The sequence below is a fragment of the Anolis sagrei genome, chromosome 6, assembly GCF_037176765.1.
Source record: "Anolis sagrei isolate rAnoSag1 chromosome 6, rAnoSag1.mat, whole genome shotgun sequence".
NCBI lineage: Eukaryota > Metazoa > Chordata > Lepidosauria > Squamata > Dactyloidae > Anolis > Anolis sagrei.
The window spans coordinates 14,047,805-14,069,283 of record NC_090026.1 but is presented as its reverse complement, the minus strand read 5'-3'; the positions used below and the strand labels follow the sequence as shown (position 1 = coordinate 14,069,283).

Sequence of the window (21,479 nt, the reverse complement as noted above, 5' to 3'; positions counted from 1 at the left end):
TAAACATCATTTCTGGTTGCTTGAGAGTTACTGTTAAAAATAGGCCTAACTAATACTATGCTACTGCGTATTGAAACTTTATAAACATCCTAAATTGTACAAAACAACCATGACATTGAGTTGTTGTAGGTTTTTTTGGGCTATGTTTTTCGGGCTACCGTCACCAACTGGGATTGGTAGACGCTGGATAAACATAGTTCTTGGTTGCTTGAGAGTTACTGTTAAAATAGGCCTAACTAATACTATGCTACTACGAGTTGAAAACTTTATAAGTATCCTAAATGGTATAAAACAGCCATGACGTTTGCATACAATGATACTCTACAACTATGTGAAATAGACTCTCAGTTAACCATCACCCATTGGGATTGATAAACACCGGATAAACATCATTTCTGGTTGCTTGAGAGTTACTGTTAAAAATAGGCCTAACTAATACTATGCTACTGCGTATTGAAACTTTATAAAAATCCTAAATTGTACAAAACAGCCATGACATTTGCATACAGTGATACTCTACAACTATGTGCAATATACACTAAGTTAACCATCACCCATGGGGATTGATAAATGCCGGATAAACATCATTTCTGGTTGCTTGAGAGTTACTGTTAAAAGTAGGCCTAACTAATACTATGCTACTGCGTATTGAAACTTTATAAAAATCCTAAATGGTACAAAACAGCCATGACATTTGCATACAGTGATACTCTACAACTATGTGCAATATACACTAAGTTAACCGTCACCCGTGGGGATTGGTAGATGCTGGATGAACAGTTTCTGTTTGGTTGTAAGTTACTGGCCTAACTAATACTATGCTACACACTATACCATAAACTCTATTGACTTGATATTAATATTGAAACACAGTAATTAAAAGTAAATAAAGACAAACTTAATGTGACACTATTTTACTGTATTATAGAAACATTTTTTTTTAAAAAAATCTAAAATATTATTTATTCAATTTTTTGCCAGTTGCTTGAAAGTTCTGGTTGGTTGCTTGAGAGTTCAATGAATTTAGTCCACTGTAAACACCTTGGGTCCTCCAGGTGTTTTGAACTCTAACTTCCACAATTCCTAGGGATTATGGGAGGAATTGTTAGGAATTGTGGAAGTTGAAGTCCAAAACACCTGGAGGGCCCAAGTTTGCCCATGCCTGGTCTGCTGTATAAAAAGCATTTTGGGTTAGGAAGATTCAAAGTCAGTGGGGTTCTGTTGCCCTAACTCTAACCCTAATCATGGACATTCCAGAGATATATAAACCCCATTTTCCTAGTTTCCAACAGACCTCACAACCTCTGAGGATGTCGGCCATAGATGCAGGTGAAACGTCAGGAGAGAATGCTTCTGGAACATGGCCATACAGCCTGAAAAACTTACAACAACACAGAAATATCTGTTTGCAAGGAGTTTGCCCATTATTTTATGCTGTTTTTGGAAACAGGAGACATACAAGAAGCTACATAAAATTGGTCTCTTCAAACCGGATCGGCCATCCTGATGCATCGCAGCCAATGTGAATGTGTCTTTGGCCTGTGTGGGACCAGTAGCGGCATTGGCCCCGCAACGTCCCCTGAAGCTTGCAGGTGGTGACATGGAGAGGCTCCCTGCTAATCCTCAATGCCCGGCGGTAGTGGGTTCCAGCCCAGCCACAGATATCCTTTAGCTGGTTCTTTGGCACATGAACAAAACTGTTGGTGTCTTTGCAAGGCCTCGCCATCCCGCGGCGGAGCATCATGGTCCCACAGTAGTCCTGCCCGGCCATGTTTGTGCGAGGGAAGTCGTGGTGCTGCCTCCAGAATTTCTCGTGCCGAGGGTTTTGGGAGGAGCCCCCACTGGCGATCACGCAGGCGAGAACCAGGATGAGCATCAGCGTCTCAGCTCTTTTCAGAGGGAGCATCATGGCTGGATTCAGAAAAGGGAAAGTGGGTTACAGCAGATCGGTATAGGTAGGCATGGGCAAACTTCCCAACAACAACAACAACAACAACAACAACAACAACAACACTTTATTTATATTCCGCCCTTCTCACCCCAAAGGGGACTCAGGGTGGATCACATTAAATGCTGCTTTGTATAGACAATACACAGACAGACAGAACAAAAGGAGGTGGTTTGTTTCAGCTGTTTTTGGTGCCATGGAAGGTTGGGCTTGAGTCCAGGGGGAACTGTTGCTCCATCCTCTATGATGAAGAGCTGTCAGGACTTCCTCCTTCCTTTTGGTCACCCAGCATTTTCTGATCTTTCTTTATCACGTTGTAAAACACCTTCCCTGCATTTAGCAGTACCTAATTTCACTAATCACAGCTAAAGCTGTTTTTGAATTGCTTAGGTAAACAATGAGCTAGGATGACAGTTGGCAGCTCATGCCAACCCGGGGCTTCAAACTTGCAACTTTTTGGTTGATAGATCTTATAATTGCTGACGATTTACCAGCAGCCCTAACCCAAAATACTTTTTATACAGTAGACCAGGCATGGGCAAACTTTGGTCCTCCAGGTGTTTTGGACTTCAGCTTTCACAATTCCCAACAATTCCTCCCACAATTTCTAGGAATGGTGAAAGTTGAAGTCCAAAACACCTGAAGGGTCAAAGCTTGCCCATGCCTGCAGTAGACTCTAATTTCATTGGAACTCTCAAGCAACCAGAACTCTCTTTGGCCAGGAGGGCCAAAATTTGCCCATATCTGGTGTAGGCTCTGCTTTATCAAAAACAGTGTCTTATGACCTTCTAGGAATCTAGCCAAACCTTATTTTGTTTGTGCTTCCTTAGGAAAAATTGGGAAATACCTTCAAGACCTCAATATTCCATCTGATAGAACACATATAGAGACGAAAGGTAAAAACTAATTGGAATTATAGCTGGGATGCAATCTGACACATGGATCGACTTTCAATATAGTGTGAGAAGCCTCCAGCCCAGATGCAACTTTGGAAGTTGCTGCTGGAAAATATTATAAGTCAATCCTTCACATTCACTGGTGTTAGAACAGGCATGGGCAAACTTTGGCTCTCCAGGTGTTTTGGACTTCAACTCCCACAATTCCTAACAGCCCACTAAAGGACCTAGAGATTCTGAATGAAGACAATTTTACTCAAACTTGTGAATAACCAGATCTGAGGACCAAGCTAGTATCTCACTGCTGCCTTTGAAGTGATGGCTATGGCACTTCTGCTTGTCCAGTTACAAGGCAGAAGCAGGTTTTTGGCAGGGTCCCCAGAAGTGCTGTTGCATGAACAATGCACATTTTTATTTTCTTCAGCTTCTGCTTTGAATTTGCAGTGTGATCCTGAGTCCATGGATGTGGCAGGTCCATTGTAACCATGATGAATGGGGTGTTCTTATAAGGGGTGAGTTCACTTGGGGGTTCAGTCTGGAGCTGCCCATGATGCTGGATGTATATGTTTGAAACAAAGACCAGATCCTGGATAGCCCCTTTTAAATTAGATTGTAAATGTATCACCTTCCTGATCCAAAACCTATGAACGGAATGGTCAGGCAACAATTTACACCTGGGTGCAGAAGAACTTACTCTCTGAAAGGTGATGTGCGTCTAACCTTTGCTTTAACCAACATAGGTTGTGTTGAGGAATCAATCTCCATGCAGATAAACAGCTCATAAGTTCATAAGAAGTGCTGTGCTAAAGGCCTAACTGATCCACCAGTGTTTTGATACGGCTGATGGGCTAATCAATAAAACGTACTAACTGATCCACCATTCTGTTCACAAAGTGGCTATTCAGTTATTTTTGGAAGCCTACCAGAAGGTATCAATCATACCCACCAATCCTGCTGGAGCCCTCATGGCGCAATAGGTTAAACCCTTGTGCTGGCAGGTCTGTTGACTGAAAGGTCAGTGGTATGAATTAGGGCTGGGCGGTTTCGTTCGTTAATTTCGTAATTCGTTATTGATTCGTATTTAAATTAGTATTTAAAAGATCCGATATTGAGCCATGCAGAAGCAACTAAAAATCAAAACTAATTTTTTAATTTATTTTGTAATTGTTTCGTAATCGTTTCGAAATCGTTTCGAAATCGTTTCGTTATTATTTCCGTATGTCTGGTGCAAGTTTTATAGTTGTTGTTTGTTTTATCAGTGATAAAAAAATAAATTATCACACCAACAGTCAACAACAGAGGGAGAGGGAAGCTTCAGAAGTTCCCCCTGTCCCATTTGGAGGTTTTTTTAGCATATTGCGCAATCGCGTCCGCCATTAACAAATCGATTCGTAATTGTTTCGTAATTGTTTCATAATTTCCAAAATTTCGTATATTTTGAACTTTTTTAAAGAAAAATTTCGGAATTCTTTTAAAAAACGAAACGCAAAAACCCCCTAAAAACGAATCGAGTTTAGAAACAAATTTTTCCGTGGTTACCCAGCCCTAGTATGAATCCAGGGAGCGGAGTGAGCTCCCATCTGTCAGGTCCATCTTCCCATGCGGGGACATTAGAGAAGCCTCCCACAGGATGGTAAAACATCTGGAGAACCCTGGACAACGTGCTTGCAGAGGGCCAATTCTCACACCAGAAGCAACCTGCAGTTTCTCAAGTCACTCCTAACACACACACATACGCATAACAAAACCAATCCTGCTCACTCATTTGGTGTTTGCAATTGATATATAGAAGTATGCTACCTCTCATCTCAGAGGAATACATAGGTATCTTCTCTGCATGCATTTGGTGGTTCCATCCTCCACAAATTTATCCAACCCAATTTTAAAGCTGCTGTCTTAAAAACTATGTTAAAATTTATCTGATGGGTTTTCAGTGAAGCAAGGAAAGAGTTTCCTATGCCTTGTAGTTGGCACTAGATGGCAACAGAGGACAAGAATTGGAAATCAAGAAAGCTGGAAAAACAGAGTGATATTCTTCGATTTATGTAAAAATGAGGTCATTAGCTTCCTCTGCCCCAAATGTTTTAAGTCTTCAACCTAAGAAGGATTTAATTAGGCTAATAGTGAAGAGGGACAGCCCACAAGTGCTGAAATGTTCTCTTTTATACTGCTCTGAAAAACATGGAATCCTTCCTTGCATTTGTTGTTGTGTGCCTTCAAGTTGTTTTGGACGTAGGGCAACTCACGAACCTATCATGAGTTTTCCTGGAACTGAGACTGTGTGATGTCCCTGAGTCACAAGTGGATTTCCATGACCAAGCAGGGAATTCAGCTCTGTGACTGCACTGTAGACTGAATGCAGTTTGTCACACTTTCAACTGCCATGGCTCAATGTTATGGAAATATGGGAGTTGAAGTTTTAAAAGGACTTTTAGCCTTCTTTACCAAAGAGTGCTGATGCCTTACCAAACTACCATTCCCATGATTCCATAGCATTGAGCCATGATAGTAGTATCAAACTGCATCATTTCTACTGTGTAGATTCACCACTGGTTTCTAGAGTCTTGGAGCCCTTCCACACAGCCATATATCCCAGAATATCAGTCAGATAATCCAGATAATCTGAGTCGACACTGCTATATAATGCAGTTCAATGTGGATTTTATACAGCTGTGTGGAAGGGGCCTTAGTCCAGTGCTCAAACTATGCTCCCTCCTTTGCACAGGCTGCCTTAAGGAATTCACTTTTGTCAACTCCCTTCCAGAAAGAAAGCTAGTAATAACAGAAAACCATTTCCAGTGAAATCCACATAGAAGGTCAATTCAATGCCAAACATTTGGAAATATGTGGTGGGTAGGTGCACACAATGATATGCACACATAAAAATGCTCACTCATTGAGTACTTGAGCAAATAGACATAGATAAGTAGGTTGACGCGTGAAGCTACAGCCCTGGAACATAAGAAGAATAGAGGCAGAAAAGCAAGTGAGCATGGGCAGGTCCAAAAGAACTTTTATTCTTCTTTTTCAAAACCCCATAGTGTTTACATCAAATCATTCTCAAACTGAGGTATTTCACTTTCCCCAAAATACAACAGATGAGAACTGGGACTCTGGAGTGACTCCATGCTTGTCAGGTGCAGGATTGCTCCCCAGATGGTCAAGATTATATTCATACTTTTATGTAGTTTTCTAAATATTTATATCCCATATTAGTCCACACCAAAGTAAAAAGTCTGATTAAAAGGGTTAAAAAGGTTTAAATTGAATTAAAACCATGAACATGCAGTAGTAAAACCAATTAGGCCTGGAAAGTTTTCAGAAATGACCATATTTTCACTACACTCTGCCATCATTTCTAATCATTATTTTCATTAGTAGGAGCCACAGTGGCGCAATGTATTTGGCCCGGCCCTTAGTTTTTTAAATGTGTCATGATGTTTATTGTTTAATGTTTACTGTTATTGCTTTAATGTTTATTGGTTTGCCTTTTTGAGTTTTATTGTTGTTTTTGAGTTTTATTGTTGTTTTTGTTATGCTGTTGTTTTATTGAAGGCCTTGGCCTTTGCCTTTGTAAGCTGCACCGAGTCCTTCAGGAGATGTTAGCGAGGTACAAATAAAGTTAATAATAATAATAATAATAATAATAATAATAATAATAATAATGGTTTAAACCCTTGTGCCTGAAGGTTGGGTTGCTGACTGGAAGGTTGCTGGTTCAAATCCCCAAGATGGGGTGAGCTCCTGTCTGTCAGCTCTAGCTTGTGGAGACATGAGAGAAGCCTCCCAGCAGGATAGTAACACATCCAGGTGTCCCTTGGGCAAAGTCTCTGTAGACAGCCAATTCTCTCACACCGGAAGCAACTTGCAGTATGTTTTCAAGTCATCTCTGACACAATTTTTTTTTTTTAAAAAAAATAGGGTTAGTATTCATTTATATCCCACTCTTCTTGTATAGGACATAAGATGGCTTATTCCTGATTAAAAAGGAGCACTGCTAAAAAAGCTATTAGTATAAAAGATGGAAAAAATCCCACAACTGTTCCACATGTGTGGTGAAAGCACAAAGTTAAAATAACATAGAATACAATTAAAACACACAGTACAATTATGTTCCTGGACTTAACTTGGAAACAGGAAACCACAGGCAATAACTTCTGGTGGAAGCATACCATAGAATTGCCCCGGAGGAACTAGAAAATATCTAGAAAGAATACCTCTCTCACATTTCTAGATCCTCCAGTACAACTGTATGGTCTCTTTCTGGCATTGGGACACGTTTTATTCTATTGCTCTTTCTACCAAGTCCTTGGCAACATTTTATTAACCCAATGTTACAAAATACACCAGAGAAATCTGAAAGGTTTTATCTTGGTATCTTCTGACTGGCCAGTCTTCTGAAATTACAGCCAAATTTGCTAGTTTTTGTGTAGCAGCAATAACTTGTTTGTGCAGGATGTTGTCAAAGTTTTAAAGGTTCTATTATTTTATTTCAGCTTTTATCACTGCTATTTAAATATACAAAGATTTAATACTGTTTTAACTCTTATATGCAACATTGTTTCTTGATTCTGCTTTTAAAAACTGTGTTTTAATGCCTAAGATTATGCTTTACTTATCTTTTACTCTCTATTTTAATTGTGGTCATTGACCAAATATGAGGACACACACCCCCTCTACACACACACATACACACACGTCTCATAGAATTGCCTGGAGGACCTACAAAATGCCTAGAGCAGTGGTTCCCAACCTGTGGTCAATAAGAACTAAAATATGGTCTGTGGCCTCACTGTTATTATGCTGTTGCAACAAGAGTGACTGGTCTCGCAAAACCCTCTGATAGTGCCGAAGCTTATTAAATATGGTTTTCTGTGGGCAAGCAGATGGTGACTACTGGATGGCTTCTGTTCTGTATCAAAAGCTAGAACTGATGTGGTCTATCCAATGCAATTTTTGAATCAACACCCCAAATAACCAAACCAAATCTAAAGTTGACCAAAAACAGATTCGTAACTCTTTTGGTTCTAATGTTGGAAAGTGGTCCCTGGTCAAAGTGGTCCCTGGTTAAAAAAAAAAGTTGAGAACCATTAGCCTAGAGAGAGCTTATTTTTTGGATATCTATGTAAATTTGTGGGTACTGGTCATGCGGATTTGAGGGACATAATGAAGTTACAAAGATAAAGAATGTAACCCCGATAATCTTTCTGATGCATAAATGATAATCCAAAGATCTCCTCAAATAAAGAGATGTTTGCTTGGAGACAGAAGGAAAGGCGAGAGGGAGTTAGAAAAATCTTCTTTGGGAAAGAATTCTACAACCTGGATAAAACTATCAAGAATACTTTTTTCCCCAACAACCTTGTCATGGTGATGGTACCAAAAGAAAGTCTCTAAAGATCTTATAAATACCATCGACTGTTGGGATGCTTAGTTCAAAACACCTGGGGAGTACCTACCGTGTTGCCTATCCAAACCCTGGGCTAAGGGAATCTATTTCTCCCACCCAAGACAACTTCCCTATTTCTCCTTTCCACCTTGACACCACCCACACAGCCAGAAATTCCCTAGAGAAGTACCCAGCTTACCAATTTGAATTTTCATGCGGAGTCAAAAGTCTTCCTCGCCTCCCTTCATTTCTCCAGGGGTTCTTTATACACAACTCAACCAGGTACCAGAGAAGACTGGAAGCCCTGGTCACATGAACTGAACAGAAACTGTCAATAATCCATAAATAAATGGAAAGCAAGGTTAGGATTATGAAGAACAATTGCATTAAGTCTCAAGAATCCTTTGACCTTATGGACCGAGGTATCTCTGTTAAATAGTAAACTCTTCTCTCTGTGTCCCGGCTTCTCGTAGATTTTTTTACAGTGTGTATGTGGGAGAGATACTTAAGTTTTCTCACATCTCATCAGGACAGAATCATTTTCAATTACTTCCTTCCTCTTTGGGGTGAATGTTAACATCTTGCTATACTTGTGGCACATTCTAGAATTTTAGCAAATTTCCTGCATGTTGGCATTGGCATGCAACTCAATGTCGGAAGTGTCACATTTGGAAATAGTGTACATGTTTTTTGCTGTGGTTTGTTTGCTATGAGATGAGATTTAACTGTTCTCTTTTTCAATTATGATCTGCCCTTTTCCCTGGCTTAGAACCCAAAACGGTTTAGAAAAACAACAACAACAACAACAACAATTGATGTGGCTCACAAATGGAACTTTGAAAAAGGAAACAGAAGGCCTGATTCTTGCAGCTAAAAATGTGCAATTCAAACCATCAAAGCCGGAATTGAAAAGTTGATAACAGATTCCAAGTGTAAATTCTGCAAGGAAGCAGACAAAATGATGGCTCACACACTCAGCTTCTGCAAGAAGATTGCACAGATGGACTACAAGCAGAGGCATAACAATGCTCAGCAGAGGCATAACAATGCTCAGATGGAACTTGTGCCACAAATACCATCTTACTGTGACAAAAACTGGTGAGATCACAAGCCTGAAAAGGTTACAGAAAACTACTTTCGGACTTCCAAATTCAGATATTCCTGACCTCACGATCATGGGGAAAAAACAAAGTATAGATCATCAGAGTTGCAATCCCAGGCAACAGCAGAATTGACGAGAAGCAACTTACGTGATACAAGGATTGAAAATCAAACTGCAAAGACTCTGGCACAAGCCAGTCAAGGTGGTCCCAGTAGTGATCGGCACACTAAAGACCTTGACCTGCACTTAAAAACAATTGGCGCTGACAAAATTACCATCTGTCAGCTGCAAAAGGCTACCCTACTCGGATCTGCACACGTTATTTGCTGATACATCACACAGTCCTAGACACTTGGGAAGTGTCTGTTGTGTGATAGAATACAAAAGCCAGCATAGTGATCTTGTTTGCTGCATACTACTCTTGTTGTGTGTCAAATAACAACAACAACAACAACAACAACAACAACAACAACAGATAAAGTTTTGGAACACAATACACCAGACATCACGATTGTGGAAAGTAAAAAAGTTTGGATTATTGATGTCGCCATACTAGTCGAATTGACGAAAAACAACAGGAAAAACTCAGCCATTACGAAGACCTCAAAATCGAACTTCAAAGGCTCTGGCATAAACCAGTACAGGTGGTCCCAGTGGTCATTGGCGCACTGGGTGCCATGCCAAAAGATCTCAGTCAGCATTTGGAAACAATAAACATCGACAAAATCATGATCTGTCAACTGCTAAAGGCCACCTTACTTGGATCTGCGTGCATCATTCGAAAATACATCACGCAGTCCTAGATGCTTGGGAAGTGTTCGACTTGTGATTTTTTAATACAAATCCAGCACATAGATCTTGTTTGCTGTGACATACTGTGGTTTTGTGTAAGTAAAATAATAATAATAATAATAATAATAATAATAATAATAAAAATACTCTCTCCTCAGGGTGGTACAACCTAAAACATTATACCACCATAAAATAAAAATAATAACTGGAAACCTATTAGTTACTCCCAGATGGTGGAGACTAATTTATTTATTTATTTATTTACTTTACTTGTATACCGCAGTTTCTCAGCCTAACAGGCGACTCAACGCGGTTTACAACAAGGATAAGATCAATCAACGATATACAATTAAAAACCATTAGAGCACAATATACAATATTGACACAACAATAACAACACAATGCATCTCATAACTAGAGTCGTGATCCAAATTCATCGTCCATATTTCCATTCCTGTAATCGTCACATTCATTGCACTGATTAACCAAATGCCTGTTCAAACATCCAAGTTTTTAATCTCTAATGAACTCAGGTTCGTCAACATATAGATAAGTCCCACTGATTTACTGTGTGTGTTCTAGTGGGAACTAACAATAGGGTTCAAGCCAATTTTTATTGCAAGTATAGATATAATTAGTTCCTACAGATAATTATTAGGTCTCACTATTATTATGCTCCTGTTTTGAGTAAGCCAATATGTACAGATGGCTTTTACTACCATTTTGTGGTTAATTATTGCTGTCGAGTCAGCTTTGACTGAGAGTGACCATATAAGCGAGAAACCTCTAAGTCACACTGTTTACCATCTATATTGTAGAATGAATGCACTTTTCCACTACTTTAACTGCCATGGGCTTAATAGAAGTTGTGGGCTTTTCTTTCTAATGCTGTCACCAACTCAAAGATCCAGTTCTCTCTAACTTTATTCTCTGACCATGGCTAGCATATCTCCGTTCCATAAAACCTGTAGGGAAAATCTAATTCAGTAGAGAACGTCACTCTGTAAATGTACACATTGGATTTATTCAGAAAGATGAGCCCTCTTCTTGAATGAGTGAACTAGTGCTGATCTAAGGCCTTGTCCAATGATGGGAACATATTGTTTCATGGGTCAGTTTCAGTTGAGCTGGTCAATGTTTGGCTACTGATAAGAGAGCAGCAAACAGGAACGATCCAGTATAGTCTCTGTTTAACGCTGGCCATTGTTCGATATCCTTTTGACCCCGTTCTCTTTTCTATGTCTTACTTGTCTTCCAATCTCCCATTTCTTATTCAAAAGACAGCCTCTCATATGCTAGGGCAGTGGTTCTCAACCTTCCTAATGCCACGACCCCTTAATACAGTTCCTCATGTTGTGGTGACCCTCAGCTATAAAATTATTTCAGTTGCTACTTCATAATTGTAATTTTGCTACTGTTATGAATCATCATGTAAATATCTGATATGCAGGATGTATTTTCATTCACTGGACCAAATTCAGCACAAATACCCAATACGTCCAGTTCAAAGAAGATAATCTGGATCATATTTGGCAGTGTAGGAGGGGCTTCATTTATGAATAATAAAATCTGCAAAAGTGGAATCCACAAATGTAGAGGGCCAACTGTATCAAAAATTTACAAACAGCAGAAGAAATTATTTGATTTGAGCGCTGACCAAGGGATATGTCTTGATAATATTTGTTTGTGGGCCTAGCTCTACCAGTGACTATGCTTGCTTACTTACTGAGGTGATCCCTCATAGCTCGAGGATGATGGTCCTCCAAGTGTAGTGTCTTGACGGTGGGTCCGCTGTGGAGCCCTATTCTTGATCCACATGTTCTCCCGCAGTGAGGACATCAGTTTCCAAGTGGAAGGTGGTCCCGGTCAGGGTTGGCTTGATGCTTGATGCATGTTTCTCCCTTTCGTTCTCCATTCATGCCTCTTCAAATTCTGCAGCACTGCTGGTCACATCTGACCTCCAGTTAGAGCACTCAAGGGCCAGGGCTTCTCAGTTCTCAGTGTCTATGCTGCAGTTTTTAAGGTTGGCTTAAGCCCATTTTAAAGTCTCTTTTCCTGACAACCAACATTCCGTTTCCTGTTTTTGAGTTGGGAATATAGTAACTGCTTTGGGAGACAGTGATCGGGCATTTGGACAACATGACCAGTCCAGCAGAGTTGATGGCATAGGAACATCACTTCAATGCTGGTGGTATTTGCTTCTTCTAGTATGCGGACATTTTTCCTCCTGTCTTCTCAAGAGATATGCAGTATTTTCTGGAGGCAACACTGATGGAATCGTTTCAGGAGTTGAGTGTGACGTCTGTAGACAGTCCACATTTTACAGGCGTATAGCAGGGTTGGGAGGGCAATAGCTTTCTAAGCAAGCACCTTGGTGTCTCTACAAATGTTCCGGTCCTCAAACACTCTCTGCTTCATTCAGAAAACGCTGCACTTGCAGAGCTCAGGTGGTGTTGTATTTCAGAGTCAAAGTTGACTTCTGTGGAGAGGTGGCTGCCAAGGGAAAGGAAATGGTCAACATTTTCTAATGTTACACCATTAAGCTGTATTTCTGGCATTGCAAAGGGATTGGTTGGTGACTGCTGGAAGAGCACTTTGGTTTTCTCAGTGTTTGGTGAGAGGTCGAGCTGCTTGTATTCTGCAAAGGTGTTTAGAATGACTTGTACGTATGAGAGGATGTTGAACCCCATCAGAAAAGAACTAAAATGCTGTGTTGCTGAGGACCATCTGTTACATCATTTACCATCAATAAAACTTATGCTGCAGCCATAGTATATTTCAAAGCAAAGGAGTTATTGGAAAGGCCTGAACCTACAATTTGGTCTGCCAGAAGATCCAACTCTTGGGACCTTCAAAGACAGACAATTTGCTTTTTGGAGGACAAAAAAGCCAGTACTTCTGGGTGTTTTTCAGGCTTCACAAACAGCCTGAATGGCTTTTCCAAATGGCTCCAGAGATTGCACTATGATCACCCAACTTTAAACATACCATAAGTGGCCAAATTATAAATTTCAAGGACTGTATTTTTAATGTATTGTTGAAGGCTTTCATGTGTTGTTGTAGGTTGTTTTGGGCTGTATGGCCATCTTCTAGAAGCATTCTCTCCTGATGTTTCGCCTTCATCTGTAGCAAGCATCCTCAGAAGTTGTGAGGTTTGTTGGAAACTAGATGGCCAATTGAAACATTCACACCTAGCTCCAACAGACAATTCTTTCTTCCACCCTGGACCTTCCACAGATGTTTTTTGGGAAATTTTTCCAATCTCTCGAAAAACCTACAACAACCCGATTGTATTTTTAAAAAACATTTCATGAGTGAGTCAAACTCTCCCACTGTCTAGGTTTCTATGCATTGTGTCTGTTATTTGGAATAGGATATTGTTGTCATCTCGATAGATGCTAAAAAGTATAAGGTATATGCTGATGTGGCCCTAGGTAATTTTCAATGGTAAGCAAACAGTATTTTGCCCCCCCCCCCCCCCAATCACTGATATATATTTTCTGTTCATCATGGGAGTTCTGTGTGCCATATTTGGTTCAATTCCATCATTGGTGGAGTTCTTTGATTGTAGGTGAACTATACATCCCAGTAACTACAACTCGCATATGTCAAGGTCTATTTCCCCCCCAAGAGCACCTCAAGAGCGCCCCTGGGCAAAATCAACTATACTGCAAATGCTTACTTTGCAGTATAGTTATTTGCGTAATGGGTTGAGCCGCCTCTGGGTATATGCTATCCATCTTATGCATTGATTTCGGTAGAGGAGTCAATCATATCCTAGAATCATAGAAGCATAGAATCATAGAGTTGGAAGAGACCTTGTGAGCTATCCAGTGAGTTCAAAAAGAATTCACTGGTTTTCTGCCCCTCTTTTCTGCAGAACGAACACTTTCTTTCTGTTCTGTGTACCACTGTAAATCCTGTTATGCCAGGCATCTACAAACTGGCATGCTGCAACTTTCTATTGCACCTGTTTCCCTTTCAAAAGGCGTTATGATTTGGACACTGGCTCATTTCCAAAGACCCAACCCACACTTGTGGTTAAATGTAGGCCTCTTTTCTGAAGAAAGGTGTGTAGACACTGAAACCACAGAAGGGCACTTTCACAAGCTTTTGTAACAAGTTTGGAAATCTGGCAGAAATAATGACACAGTTGATGGTTCAGTATCAACATTAAGAGGCATGTGAAAACCTTTGACATGGGCAAACTGAAGGAGAGAAACTACTTCCAAAAGACTTCTACATACTTGGAAATTGTCGCAACAAATGAACACAAAGCAACCATTGTGCTTCATAGTATACATGGGAGATATGTAGTCACCATAGCTAGGATTTGAGAAGCTGCCTTCTTCCTGGAGGCAATATTCCTAGTATTTTTGGCTCTGACAGCTGATCCAGGGTCTCAGATCTTTGTATAATTCATTATAGCACTTTGATGCTACTTTAAAAGTGCCATGGCTGCATCCTCTATAATCCTGGGGTTTGTAATTTGTTGAGGCCCAAAAGGTCTCTGTCAAAAACCTCAAAAGCTGCAATTCCCAGGAGTCTTGCCAAGGCATAATGTGAGTTATTTGACACTACACTTGTACAGTTATTCCCTGCTTTTCAATGAACCATTTTTGGATGTTTTGCCATTTCCACAAATCTAAATTTTAGCCATTTTTCTGCACCTTTGACCCTTAATTGGGTCTTTTGACAACTGCTGCTGCTTTTTCGGCGTGATGTTTTTTCTGTTTCTTAGTTGACTTGATGACATCTAGTGTTTAATCTTGTATTTGCACATTAAAAAAAAAACCCCCCACAGGTTCCACTTTTCAACCAATTCCATTTTTCAACAGTGGTTCAGTAACCCATTAGATAAGTGGAGGCTTCCCATCTTTCAGTTCTTAACAGCAATATGGAAAAAATAATACTTGCAAACACATCTTTAAATGTTGGTTCATAGGTAATTGGGGCCCTTCCACACAGCCATATAAGACAGAATATTAAAGCAGAAAATCCCACAATATCTGCTTTGAACTGTGTTATCTGAGTCCACACTGCCATATATTCCAATTCAAATCAGATAATGTGGGATTTTATTTAGCTGTGTGGAAGAGGCCCCAGATGGCACTATCCACATCTTGAGGAGTTATTTCACAGACGTAAGGAAAATCAAAAATACGTATGAGTGGGAAACCCTGAAAATGGGGATCCATAATACAGCCCAATGAAAACTGAACATTGAAGTGGGCATAGGATGCTCCTTGTTACCAAGGGATGGAAAGGAATATGACCAATTTGATTAGAAACATAGATGAAGGGCATGCCTCACTTCTTTAGTTAATATTAATAGTCTTGCTGTGGTGGTGCAATAATGGTAATTCCATTCTACATACATAAGATGAATTCTGGTACATATCACTTTAAGAGAAGGTATTTTATTACATGAAGCTGCAAGAAGAAAGAATTCAGGCAGAGTTTTCAGTCATAAAGGAGAAAAAAATCATTTTAGTGTCCGCATTTTCCCTCTGCAGTGCCATATTAGGTTTTCAGCCAAAATTCAAAGGCACACATAGAAATTGGAAAGGTAGTATAAGTGCAAAACCTGATAGTTATACAACACCTCCAAACTCACAGAACTCAACAATATTAGCAAATAGTATGATCCTAGTGATGGGGAGATATTGGAAATATAGAGATTTATTTATACATAAATGTATGTACTTTACAAGCACTGAAATGTATAGAAAAGTCAGGTTCTCTTTCTGTATTAGAAAGAATGTTGAAGGAGATCTGTGTCCAAGGCACGGCCGGGAGGGGGATGAACATTCAAGGAAGGGGGGAGATAAGCCCGCCCTAGTACCAACAGAGATAAGTAAAAAGTAAGGAGCCCATCACCTTCCCTCCTGACGGGTCAAAGTAGTCCCCTTGATTGATGGATGTAAGCTGTAAACTGCTCTTTAGAAAAAATATAGACATGCCTCTTGTATGTTGGAAGATATAATTTGATATTTCTATTATGCTAAAGTGATGCAGTGAATGATGTCAATGTATGTAGAGGCATGTTTCTTTGTTTGCCTGCATTTGTAGAGGTATAAAAGGCACAATCAATGCCTTTATCCTCACTCTGGTAGCTTTTGGACACAGCTCCACTCCAGGGTCCCAGATGGAAATAAAGCCGTACTTTTCTTTCTCCGAAAAGGATCTCTTTTGGTATTATCTCTCCTATCTGCTGCAACACTAGAAATTCAGTTCATCTCTGTTTCTTCACAAAATGAACATGTATCTTTTGCCCAATCACATAGTCGTGACATCATGTTACTACTAGAAGAAACAAAAAACAGCCCGATATTCCAAATGGAAATCATTTGTGTTTTTAGTAGAGAAGTAAACAAATCTGTAAATATAATGTTGAAAGCTTTCATAGTCTTTCATGGTTTTTTGGGCTGTATGGCCATGTTCCAGTAGCATTATCTCCTGACATTTCACCTATATCTTCAGAAGTTTGTTCAGAGGTCTGTGGGAATGAGGCAAGTGGGGTGTATATATATCTATAGTGTGTCTAGGGTGGGAGAAAGAACTCTTGTCTGTTTGAAGCAAGTGTGCATGTTGCAAATAGCCAGCATGATTAGCATTGAGTAGCCTTGCAGTTGCAAATTCTGGCTGTTGCTGCCTGGGGGCATCCTTTGTTTGAGATGTGTTAACTGTCCCTTGCTCAGCCCTATGATAGTTGACATGCCCATTCTGTAGTTCTGGCCATAGGTTTTGTTGACCTCATCTAATGGAGTTATAATTGCAATTGGTTAATTTTTTATTGTTGTATTTTAGCAGGATTTTTTAAGTTTATGATGTTTTTAAATATGTTTGTATGATATTCTTCTTGGCAATTGAATGTTTTGCCCTATATGTTGGAAACCGCCCTGGGTCCCTTCACGGAGATAGGGCTGTATACAAATAAGGTTTTATTATTATTTATTAATTACCCTTTGATTGCTTGCTGTGTGGAGTTATCCTCTTTCTGAATGATATTCTTTATTTACTGTTTTGATTCTGGTGTTTTTAATGGCCATACAGCCCAAAAAACTCACAGCAACCCACAAATTTGTAAATGGTTTATATCACTTTCAGTGAGAGGCGTCCCCAGTGGTGCAATGGGTTAAACCCTTGTGAAGATCCACAGATCAGTGGTTCTAATCCGGGGAGAGCAGGTTGAGCTCCCTCTGACAGCTTCAGCTTCCCATGTGGGGACATGAAAGAAGCCTCCCATAAGGATGGTAAAATATCAAAACATCCGTTGCGCAGGCAAAAAAAACAACATCTGGGTGTCTCCTGGGTAACGTCCTTGCAGACGACCAATTCTCTCACACCAGAAGCAACTTGCAGTTTCTCAAGTCGCTCCTGACCCACGCAAAAAATCACCTTCAGTATCATAGTTTTTTTCCTCAAGTTCATGGAACTACTATAATTTGTTGTGTATACTATCAATTCTTAATGAGCAATCAATTCCCTTTACCTTTGCCTGCCTTATACCTGAGTTCTCTAGGAGCTGGGAAATATATATACTAGTTAAAGGATGAATTTATCTTGGAAGTGAAGTGAGGTTGACATTTTAAAAAAGATACCCAATATGTAACTGTTACATTACTTGATGAGCATTTGATGGCACAAATCACCAAAGAACAAGCATGAGAAAGCATGTAATTTGCTAGAGAGAGAAGTGATAATTTGGCAGTACCAAAATACAACTGAAATGTGCACATGTACTAAGAGTATGTATGGAAAGTAAGTCTAAATTGGCTTTAAATGTAGTATCCCAAACTGATCACATGGGTAAACAGTGATTCCACAGATACTCGCTCCTAAAGAGGAGCTTTGAAGTGAACCGGCTCCCCATTAATACAAGCCACCCGAACGCGCTGAGTGGTAATTCTGCCTCGGTAGTTACACGGGGGACCCTGGGAACCTCCAGCAATGCGGCAAGCAGTGATGGGAAAGGAGGTGGTGCTGTCATAGTAATTCTCACTGTAGTAGGTCCCTCCATTACTGCAGATGGCATCCACCTCCGAGTGTGCTCCATGGATGAAGGTGTTGGAGGGTTTGCAAACTGTGGCAGTCATCCCACGTCTTTGCATCATCAGATTGCAGTAGCGCCGAGCATCCAGCTCACTGTTGGTCTTGGGGAAGTCGACGTGCTGCCGGAGGAACTTGTCATGACGGCTTTCCCTTTGGGTCAAAGCTGGCATAGGTCCCAGCAAAACCATCAGGAGCAGCAATGCTGACCAGGGAGCACTTCGAGCCATGGTATCAATGCTGCCTATGGGAGTCAAAACAGAGAAGATTTGTTAGAAATTTGCCAGGAATTGAAGGGCACCCTGGTGGTGCAGTGGGTTGAACTGCTGAGCTGCTGAACTTGCTGACTGAAAAGTTGGTGGTTCGAATCCAGAGAGCAGGGTGAGCTCATGCTGTTAGCCCCAGCTTTTGCCAACCTAGCAGTTTGAAGGCATGCAAATATGAGTAGATCAATAGGTACTGCTTCGGTGTAAAGGTAACGGTGCTCTATGCAGTCATGCCAGCCACATTACCTTGGAGATGTCTACGGACAATGCCGGCCCTTCAACTTAGAAATGGAGATGAACACCAACCCCCCAAAGTCGGAAACGACTAGACTTAATATCAGGGAAACCTTTCCCTTTACTTTACCAGGAATTGTCTGCCTAACTTGAAATAATTTCTTCCAGGCAGTAAGAGGCCACACCTTGAAAACGGCTAGACCATTAAATGCTAATTAAAGTGGCCAATTGAAAAATTCATACCTACCTCCAACAGACAAGAGTTCTTTCTCCCACCCTGGGCATTCCACAGATATATAAACCCAATTTTCCTAGTTTCCAACAGACCTCACAACCTCTGAGGATGCCTGCCATAGATGCAAGTGAAACATCAGGAGAGACTGCTTCTGGAACATAGCCATACAGCCCGGAAAATTTAAAGCAACCCATGAAAGCCTTTGACAATACAAACAAACAAACAGTTTGGTTATAGCCTTTTTCTGGTATCCCTCTCTCTAGATATTGGTTGAGCTGCTCTGATGTCAAGGATCATACATGAACACATTCCAAAATCTGGGAGAGGAAGTGTCAGTTGTAGAAAGCTGGACAACTTCTGTGAAGGAAGTCAAAGTTCATCCTAGTTTTTAAAACCACATGTTCTTCTGGGAATACAAGTGAGATTCAACGTTTTGAAGGAAGGAGGGAGAAACCCAGGCAGAAGAAGTTGAGAAAATACAGAGAGTCACAGGAAAGAAAATTTACTATCCATTCTTTTCCAGTAATGACACCCGACAACAAGGAAATACCATCTGGAGAATCTATTTATGAGTTCACGAGTTCTTTTACTGGCCTTGATTCCATGCTGTAGAGATATATGGGGTTGTTTTTTTTGCATCCCAGTCATAACCAACAGGGAGTGGCTGTCTGATGAAATCTTAAGAGCTGAAGCGGAGGAGGGAGCTGAGAAAGCGACAGACTGTCGAGAAACTGGTTAGGAAAGAATTACAAGTAGACCTAGCTCTCTGTTCTTATATATCCTTTTACGCTCTTTAAAAAGCAGTGTGCAGTTCCTTAGGAAATGCATCGTTTCTTCATGCCCTCAAAAGGTTTTGAGCCAAGGCTGCATTATAAAACAGGAAAAAGCTGGACAAAGATGCCATTACATGCAAACCTTCCAAGCACCCCATTTTGATTAATTAATAGTCTACCATCCCACTTTTCCAATTGCTTTGAAAATACTATTGCTATTGTCTAAGGCTTTCATGGCTGGAATCACTGGATTGTGGTAGGTTTTTTTCGGGCTATATGGCCATGTTCTAGAAGCGTGTCCTAGTTTCTCTGTAGGTCCTCATTAATATTTTTTCCATTGTAGTTCCTCATCAATATTTTTTTCCCATTATGAGCACACTTTGATCATGCTCAGCCACATTCACCCCAGTTTTCATCTGTGAAATGTTGGAGGATGCATTCAACCTTAGGAAGAATAGAAAATGTCTTAGTCGTTTGACTGTGGGACACAAGAATGAGGAGCCAGTGAGTTGCTGAGATAATTCTCAAAAGTGAATAAAACATCCAGAAGGGAGTAAAACATCCAGAATCCCCAAAAGGAAGACCAATGCAACACATCTGCTCTTTATAAGATGTTTGGAAGAGAACCTTTGAAACAAATTGCAAATAAAGGGATATAGGAGGACTACAAGGGAAGGAAGGTAGATAAAGGGCCCTTCCACACAGACATTTTACCCAAAATATCAAGGCAGAAAATCATGGAATCATAGAATTGTAGAATTGGAAGAGACCTCATGGGCCATCCAGTCCAACTCACTGCCAAGAAGCAGGAAAAATCCAACAATATCTGCTTTGAATTGAGTTTTCTGAGTCCACACTGCCAGATATCCCAGTTCAAAGCCTATAATGTGGGATTTTATTCAGCTGTGTAGAAGGGACCTTATAAGCAATGAAGGTAGGAGAAAGAACCAGAGGACATATCACTCAGGGCCCAGGCTCAAGAAAATGGCTGCTGGATATGATAGATTTTAGATAACATCAGGAGAATCTAATGATGAGAACTATTTGACTATGGAATAGATTCCCACAGGATGTGGAAGTTTCCCTTTGGTGGAGAAAGTTAAGAAGCAGCTGGTTGGATAAGTGACAGGTATCCCATAATTAATTGCACCCTGTATTGAACATGCGTTGCTTGTAATACATGACCTCCAATTCCCCTTCGAACTCTGTTAGATGTTCCTATCTCCTTATAACTACATCAGCATTGCATTGGGTGTCTATCCATTGCCTGACTCACCTGTATCCCAGATCTTTTTCACTCTCGACCAGTCACACCTGTCTCAACAGCGCAAAAAACTCAAGCCTCTTTTCCTCTGAGCCGCCTTTCCTCATCCGCCGAGCTTGCTTGCTTGGTTGAGGCTGTGAAACAAGGAGGAGATCCAAATCCCAGAAAATCCAGAATAGCCAAGATATTTTGCAATTTGGACTGCCTGGGGGGAAAATGGGAGGTCCGCTCGCAAAAGGGGGAGAGGTATAATAAACAATGAACCACAGAGAGACAAATTGGCTGGTTGTCGGAGTCGTTGCTTTTTACTAAGAGAATCTGGTCCAAGATTTTTCTTAGTTTCAGAAATGATACACATTTGCCAAGACCTTTGGGGTGAATAATACATCTAGAATAAACAAAAAAGGGGCTGTTTTGTTTTTCTAAGCAAAGAAGAGAACATCTGGAATTGATGAAGTTATGAAGTGCATTGGAAGAAGGAGTGAACATTAACAACCACTTTCAGCTTGTCTTTCAGCCAAAATAGGA

At 40.4% G+C, this 21,479-nt stretch overlaps 2 protein-coding genes across 2 annotated transcripts; both read right to left on the bottom strand.

Annotated features, from left to right (window-relative positions):
- Nucleotides 1-1,465: 1,465 nt before the first annotated feature.
- On the bottom strand, nt 1,466-1,909 carry LOC132779263 (angiogenin-like). The gene has a single exon (XM_060782954.2). The coding sequence runs from the start codon at nt 1,907-1,909 to the stop codon at nt 1,466-1,468; it is 444 nt and encodes a 147-aa protein (XP_060638937.2).
- A 13,618-nt stretch (nt 1,910-15,527) lies between these two features.
- On the bottom strand, nt 15,528-21,225 carry LOC132777720 (ribonuclease-like). Its single transcript, XM_060780140.2, has 2 exons — nt 20,964-21,225; nt 15,528-18,423 (listed from the first exon to the last, which is right to left on the bottom strand). The coding sequence occupies exon 2, from the start codon at nt 18,407-18,409 to the stop codon at nt 17,969-17,971; it is 441 nt and encodes a 146-aa protein (XP_060636123.2). The 5' UTR covers nt 18,410-18,423; nt 20,964-21,225; the 3' UTR covers nt 15,528-17,968.
- Nucleotides 21,226-21,479: the final 254 nt, after the last annotated feature.